Source organism: Ranitomeya imitator, chromosome 8, assembly GCF_032444005.1.
Source record: "Ranitomeya imitator isolate aRanImi1 chromosome 8, aRanImi1.pri, whole genome shotgun sequence".
Lineage (NCBI taxonomy): Eukaryota > Metazoa > Chordata > Amphibia > Anura > Dendrobatidae > Ranitomeya > Ranitomeya imitator.
The window spans coordinates 14346116-14353652 of record NC_091289.1 but is presented as its reverse complement, the minus strand read 5'-3'; the positions used below and the strand labels follow the sequence as shown (position 1 = coordinate 14353652).

At 45.0% G+C, this 7537-nt stretch overlaps 1 protein-coding gene across 1 annotated transcript in view; it reads right to left on the bottom strand.

The window, feature by feature from the left end:
* Positions 1 to 64: 64 nt before the first annotated feature.
* CELSR3 (cadherin EGF LAG seven-pass G-type receptor 3) overlaps positions 65 to 7537 on the bottom strand; it is a 115616-nt gene continuing 108143 nt past the window's right edge. The window contains exons 30-35 of the mRNA XM_069736338.1: positions 7388 to 7524; positions 6224 to 6324; positions 5426 to 5599; positions 5044 to 5238; positions 1581 to 2694; positions 65 to 278 (exon numbers count right to left, since the gene is read on the bottom strand). Of these exons, the coding sequence (XP_069592439.1) occupies positions 251 to 278; positions 1581 to 2694; positions 5044 to 5238; positions 5426 to 5599; positions 6224 to 6324; positions 7388 to 7524 (1749 nt within the window). The 3' untranslated portion in view covers positions 65 to 250. The remainder of the gene's footprint in view (positions 279 to 1580; positions 2695 to 5043; positions 5239 to 5425; positions 5600 to 6223; positions 6325 to 7387; positions 7525 to 7537) is intronic.

The following is a 7537-nucleotide window of genomic DNA, read 5'->3' as shown; positions in this document are numbered from 1 at the left end:
TTGCGTCAGTGCTCGGTGCCACACTTCCTTCCCGTTGCCGTCGTGTGCTTTTGTAGATGTTCCTCCTGGCTTCAGCATTGCAGTTGGTAAATGGTTACCTGAGATTTCCGACCTCCTTCTGCTCAGTCAGGTCTCAGGCCAGCGGGCGAGTGGACTGCAGACCTCTGCTAGCAAATATGTAACCAGGTGCTTGCATGCACGGCTGCCCATAGTATCTTCTGGTCCCGATGTTTTTTTTTTTTGTTTTTTTTCAGGAATGACCATCATTTCTCACTAACCTTCAGTAGATGACAAAAAATGGGACTAGTAAGTATCAGTCCATAATTTACATGGGAACCTTACTATTAAAGGGCTTAATGGCAATATACATTGTTTAAACCAACATTATTTTTGCCGCAAATATCTAAAAGGAAACCACTTTGCAATAAGTCTTCAATAAAAATTTCCTTTCGTTTTGTGTATACAGGTCCTATGCAGTTTTCATGGTAAGAGACAACAAAGTTTCTAGTGTATTCCTGAGGCCTTGGGCTATGTGCACACGATGCGGATTTTGTGCAGCTCCGCAGCGGATTTTTCCACCCAGAAACGCTGCAGATCCGCACTGTGATTTACAGTACAATGTAAATCAATGGGTAAAAAAAAAAGTTGTGCAGATGATGCGGAAAAATCAGTGCGGAATTGCAGCGTTTCTGCACCCCTCCATGATAGAAATCCGCAGTGGAAAAAACTGCAGAAAGTCCGCACAAAATCCACATCAATTCTGCGGCAAATCCGCAGCTGCGGATTCTGCCAGGAGATGTGGATTTTGTGCAGAAAATTGTGCACCACATTAGGTTTTATAGTTTTTTTTTTCAATTACAAGCATAAAAATTGGTTAGAAAGTGGATGTAGCCTCTGCAGGGGTTTTCCGTTGCCGCTCACCTACTCATCAAGAGGTGAGCGGCATGGATGACGTCGTCTACTCATACCGACCCATCGGCAAGTATCATGGACATGTCCTGTACTAATGGTTGACAGATATCGTGCACACGTCCCAGCAGGTATGTCCTCGCTCAAGTCCTAATAATCACTGTATAATGAAGAGTTCTGCAACTTTCCATTGTACTTTGTTTTATAACAATTTACCACTTTCAATACCTTAGTGTTGAAGAATGGAAGCAGTCATTAGATAAATCTGGAGACTGGAACCCTTTCACACTTGTCTATCTAAAAGTGGTGCATGCAAAATGTCCCCCAAAGATGCAGTGCTCCAATTATCAAACGTAATAGTGAGCTGGGGTCAACGGTCTGATCTACCCATAGGCAGGGTCTCGCCCTCACTGAACTAATGCAATACTACTTGTGTTTGTAATATGCAAGACCACCTCATCTCCAGTGCAATGAAAAGCAGCTAAGAAAAGTGTCAGCAACCTTCACTAAAGATTTTTGGGGTGTCCAGCCATTCGCTAATGTCACTGCATGGGTTACGTTGATAGCCATCTGTACGGCCTGAGAAAGTGAATGTTCTACAATAGTTTGTATAATTTTATCAGAGAACGTTCTGGTGAATTTTCATCAACAGATAAATAGATCTGACTTACTCAGAATCTGCAGACATCTCGGATATGCTGTGCGAGGTGGCAGAATGGGGTGTAGAAGAACACAGCATAGATGGGGTTGAGGAGTTTTGCACTGAAGGGTTCACGGTTTGTTGGGCGGAGTTATTGGATGAAAGGACGGATGTATTAAATGAAGCCAGGATGGATGATAAGATATCTAGCTGCTCGGTGGATGGATGCCGACTGGGAACCGTGTCTAAATTTTCCCTGGAAGGTTGTCTTCTAGACAGAAGTTCAAGGTTGTCCCTAGACGGAAGCCTTTTAGAAAGAGTTTCCAAATTTTCTCTAGACGGCTGCCTTCTAGAAAGAGGTTCTAAGTTATCTGTACATGAAGTAGGCACTGTGTCCAGGTGGTCTCTGGAGTTAGACCTTCTTGATAAAAAGTCCAGTTGTTCCCTTGACAATTGCCTACTTGATGCTAGTTGCTCTCTGGAAGGCTGTCTTCTCGACTGAAGGTCTAGTTGTTCCCTAGAAGGATGTCTGTTTAATATAGAGTCCATTCTCTCCCTAGAAACTTGCCTACCTGGCAAGGTGTTTACCCATTCTCTAGACAGCTCCCGTACTGGCCCTGGGTCAAGTTGCTCTCTTGACCCGTATCTGCTATGTAAGTCTTCCAGGTGTTCCCTAGAAGCATGCCTTCTGGGCAGGTTATCCCTTATATCGCTTCTCACATCAGACTGGTCTAAATGTTCTCTAGAACCATGTCGGCTTGATATGCTTTCTAGATGTTCTCTAGATCCATGTCGACTGGAAATAATTTCCAGATGTTCTCTTGAACCATGTCGACTGGGAATGGTATCTAGTTGTTCTCGGGACCCATGTCTACTGGGTACAGCTTCCAGAAGTTCTCGGGAATTATTCCTACTCAGTTGCTCTCTGGACATCTGCTTTCTCATCAGCATGTCAAGCTGCTCTCGAGAAGAGTATCTGCTGTTTGGCTGAGACAGACTGCCAGCTCCAGAATACATTCTGCCATACGAGGCTGCCGGCACAGCCCTGTGTCCCAACGTGGAGGTCTTATACCATGAGAGTTCATTTGTCATCCTACCCATGGACGGCAAACCTTGTGGATACTGAAGTCGATTCTTCAAGATTCCTGGGTGGGAAAAATACAACAGGAAATAGGTTAGGAAAACTTTTTTAAAAATTAATTTTGGAATTCTTAAAATGTAACTAAACTTTTAAAACTTGTCTATGTAGTAGCCCCCGTACACTGGTAAGTGTTATGTGCAGATGAACAGAATTTCTCAAATTAGAAGTAGAAGTGTTGAGCTCCTTCATGAGTGCACATACAGCAGACATCAGCGATTCTGCGCATACTCTTGAGCAGTCAGAAGAAATATATATACAATCACTTTTAAAAGTTTAGTTCCCCCAACAAGAAGCAGGAATGTAGCACATGTTATGGTCATGCCCACGTTTGCTCTCATATTGGGGAGTAGTTTTGGGCCATGTAGAATCAGCCCAGTAATCCTAGTAATCCTCTCACCTGCATACTGGGATATGTAGATGAACTGTGTACTGTTGAGACCGGGAAACTTGCCATAGCTCGATTACTATACATGGTTAGAAAACTGATTGCTAAAAACTTAATTTCTGCAACTTCCCCGACAGGCAGTGTGTCTTAGTCAAGTTGAGTCCCTCATATCATTGGAAAAAGAGATAAAAGTAAATATTTCGATAAATTATGGGGTCCCTGGCTTGGAGGTAACCAGCGATCAGCCTCGATAGGATCTCGTTAGATGTGTATCAGTTGCTATGGAATCACAACACATTGCGTTTACAAATGCCGATCGGATGTGTGCCTTTCCACTTGACCGGTCTGACTTATTCTGTTTTCGATGGTCGTATATCTATGATATGGTATTCTGAATAACAATTGTTAGGGGGAAGAGGGGAGGTTTTCAGGAGGGGGGGAGGGGTTTAAACACCTTGGTTGAGAATGTTATTTGTGTAACTGTTATAAAATTAATTAAAATTTACTTGATTAAAAAAAAAAAAGTTTAGTTCCACTTTTAATAGGTTTTTATCTAGTTGTATATCAGCGAGCACCTGCTCAAAATATCTGTCCTAACAAAATTCACATATAATCACCACCTCCAAATGTGGCTGGACCACCCCCGCTTGCAGTGAGGCCGTCCCATGATGAGCAGATATGATTTCACTAATGTCTGGGAATTCGTTATTATTCTTGGGATAAGCCCCTATATAGTCATTTACCCTTCATCACACTCAACAACATTTTATGTCCTCAATGTACATACTGTATACTATAGGGAGGGAAGTATTGGACACCTCCACATTCTACCTATAGGAACTTTTATAACCTCATTCTAAATCCATAGGCATTAATATACAGGGTGGGCCATGCATATTGATACACCTAAATAAAATGGGAATGGTTGGTGATATCTACTTCCTGTTTGTGGCACATTAGTATATGGAAGGGGAGAAACTTTTCAAGATGGGTGGTGACCATGGCGGCCATATTGAAGTCGGCCATTTTGGATCCAACTTTATAAATGGCCCACCCAGGTGTATCCATATAAATGGCCCACCCTGTAGAATCGGTCCAGTCTATAACAGCTCCTGATGTTCTGGGAAGGCTTTCTACAAGATTTTTAAGCGTCTGTGGGAATATTTGCTCCATCATCCAGAAGAGCATTTGTGGGGTCAGACCCTGACGTTGAGGGGACGCTGGGCTCACAATCTCCGTTCTAGGTCATCCCTAAGGTGTTGGATGAGGTTGAGGTCCGGCATCTGTAAGGCCAGTCATTTTTCTTCCACCAAACTCTCCCAATCTTGTCTGTATAGACCCTGTGCACTGGGCACAGTCATGGGGAACAGAAAAAACTGTTCCCACAAAGCTGAATTGTCCACAATGTTTTCAATGGTAACTAAGGGGTCAAGGCTGACCCCCTGATAACAAGCCCATAGCATTATCCTCCTTCAACTGTATGGTGGGCACAATGCAGTCAGGGGGTGACTGGAATCACCAAACCCAGACTCCTCCATCAGATGCCAGAAGTGTGACCCATCACTGCACAGAACACGTCTCCTCCAGAGTCCAGTGGTGGCGGCTTTACACCACTCCATCCTACGCTCGGCATTGTGCTTGGTGATGTACGGCTTCATGCAGCTGCTCAGCCATGAAGCTCACGGTGGGGGCACGGTGTTTGTTCTGATGGTAGTACCAGAGGAGGTCTGGACTCTGCCAGTTATGGGGTCAGCAGTTAATGTTATGCCTTCTGCTCCACAGTCCCAGGGACAATGGGACTGAAGGAGAAAACTTAATTCAGTGATTAAGATATGAGGCCCAATTGTTTCCTCTGTAAAGTGTATGAAAAGGGATACTCACGACAGGACAGCCCCTTTAATGGCAATATCACCCTAAACATATATAGACATTTGTAACAATTTTAAGCTAATTATGGTATGTCGTCACCTTTTCTCTGCCTATGGGAGTGTGTGAGGGAGTTTTCATCCCCGCTGGTCAGGTCTGGCTGGTTATTGTTAGCAGCGTCTTTATTGAGATCAATACCAAGTTTCCTTTCAGACCCCCATTTCTGCAGTGAGTTTGGCTGCCCCTCTGTGTCTCCCAGGGCCGGCCAATAGGACATCAGGTCATTGCCATCCATATCTGTAATGAAAGAGAGGTGTCTATAAGTGTTGTACTGTTACCGGAGATACTGCAAGGCTGAGTCCTGAGGATGTGAAGGGGTTATGGATGTAGTTCCTTTGCAATACGGACATTATCTTTATTATACAGCGCACTCGCTCCCCTGAGACCCTTGATACATTGCACGATGTGGGGGCCGTGGCGTCACCTTTAGGGCTGTGGTTTGATGGGTTGGTCAGGAGTCTTTCGCTGTGAGCTGCTCGCTTGAACTGCCGCTGGAACCTGCTTCGGGGACGGACATTTTCTTCACTTTCTGATGATGGGATAGAAAGGCTGCGCTCCTCATCCAATGACAGGTCGCTGTCCGAGTCGGAATCTTGTTCTAGAGAGATAATACGCACATGGAGAAAATATTATTCACCAATAATGTTTGCAATAAGACCAGAATATACACAGGGTAAATGGCACCAGGCAGAACCTGTACTGTTAGGGTAGGTAGGGTTAGGGTAGGCTGTTCTTGGTTGCTGCAACTCAGCTCCTATTGAAGTGAATGAGACCTGGCTGCAGTACCTGAGAGTGGCCACGATGCGGTGTACAGCGTTCCATACACTGTTTACATCTGTCCGCAGCTGCAAACAGCTGATTAGTGGGGGTACCTGGTGTCAGATCCCTTAATCTGATATTTATGACAAGAGTTGATCAAATAAATTTCCAGAACCCTGGTCCATCAGTCACGTCGTAGTCCGTGACTATAGGACGAGAGCCCTCCGAACCTACCGTAATTCTGGGGCTCCAGCACAAAGCCATGTGTGCATCATCAACTAATCAGAATGGATGCCGGGAATGCCGCCAGGTACGAGGCGTTTTTGCAGGCCTTCAGCCCAGCAGCCATGGACAATCGTTGCACCAGGGTCCTGAGAATCCATTTGATCCACTCTCTTAATGATCTATTCTAAGGATAATCAATATTATAGTCCTGGAAAAACCCTTTAACATATTTCTTTACCTCCTCCAGCATCTCGATGAAACATTGCCATGTCTAGGTCTGTAGGACCAGAGTGATGACTATGGTCTTTGGCGGATCCCTGTCGAGCTGTCATGTTTTCTCTGCAAAAGAATCAACAAGGTCAATGTCAAAACTTAAAGGGTTTCTCCACCTTGAACAAAAGTTGTCCCCACACTATAACCTGAAAACAGGGCTCCATCTCCTAGGAACCTCATTGATTAGCTGTAAACTAGAGACCATAGCGGTGAGTGTTCAATTTCCCTGCAGCGCCACCACAGGAATGGTGAAGCATTACACAGGTCTCAACCAAATGAATGGACTGCTGATGTAATGTCTGGACATACCAGGTCCTCCAGTGTGAGACCGCTCTCCAGTCTTCTGAATGTAAAGCCCCATCTTATAATGGTATTTGAAAATGGGTTCTTATATTTTCCAAAAAACTACTCCTAACAAATACCTAACAGAGTTTCCATACCATACAACAAAAATTCCTAATTATTCATGCAAAAAGTACAGAAAAGCCTTGGTCAAATAGTAAAAATCGTTTACCTCAGTCCCACGACGGACCGAGGTCCTCTGAGGCTACTTTCACACTTCCGTTTATTTATATCCGTCACAATGTGTTGTTTTGGGAAAAAAAACGCATCCTGCAAATTTGCCCGCAGGATGCGTTTTGTTCCCATAGACTTGTATTGCCGACGGATCGCGACGTATGGCCACACGTTGCGTCCGTCGTGCACTGGATGCGTCAGGTTATGGCGGCCTGTCGTCATGTTTTTCTGTACGTCGCATCCAGTTTTTCCATCTGCACATGCCCGGCAGGAAATGTCTCTCTGACTCTTTCCTGCCCGACAACGCAGATGGAAATGCGACAGCACACACTTCCGTCGGTACGTCGCACCGAAGCTTCGTGACGACCCCGTACCGACGGAAATGTGAAAGAAGCCTAGGACGGACTGGTTACCAGGGATGTAGCCCCCGAAAGTCTCACTGTAATGTCTATGGCCGATAAGCCGCATATCTATGACTCAAATGAAAGCAAAGAAGGGAAGCGTGGCAGCAGTCACACCGGGTATCAATCCATCTAATGCTGGATTATCAGATCTTTCTCAAGATAAAAGGGCTTGGGGGGGGAGGGGGGTCTGTAATAAATCAGCGGTCTACCTGAGATAGGCTCTGTGACTGGAGTGGGTACGTGCGGTGCGAACGCTGCTGACCGACGACACTGTGGACGCCCCTAAAGTGATCCTGATCAGACCGCTCTCCTCAAATAAGGCCGTATTATTGTAAGCATTGGGACCCTGCGAGGAAAGA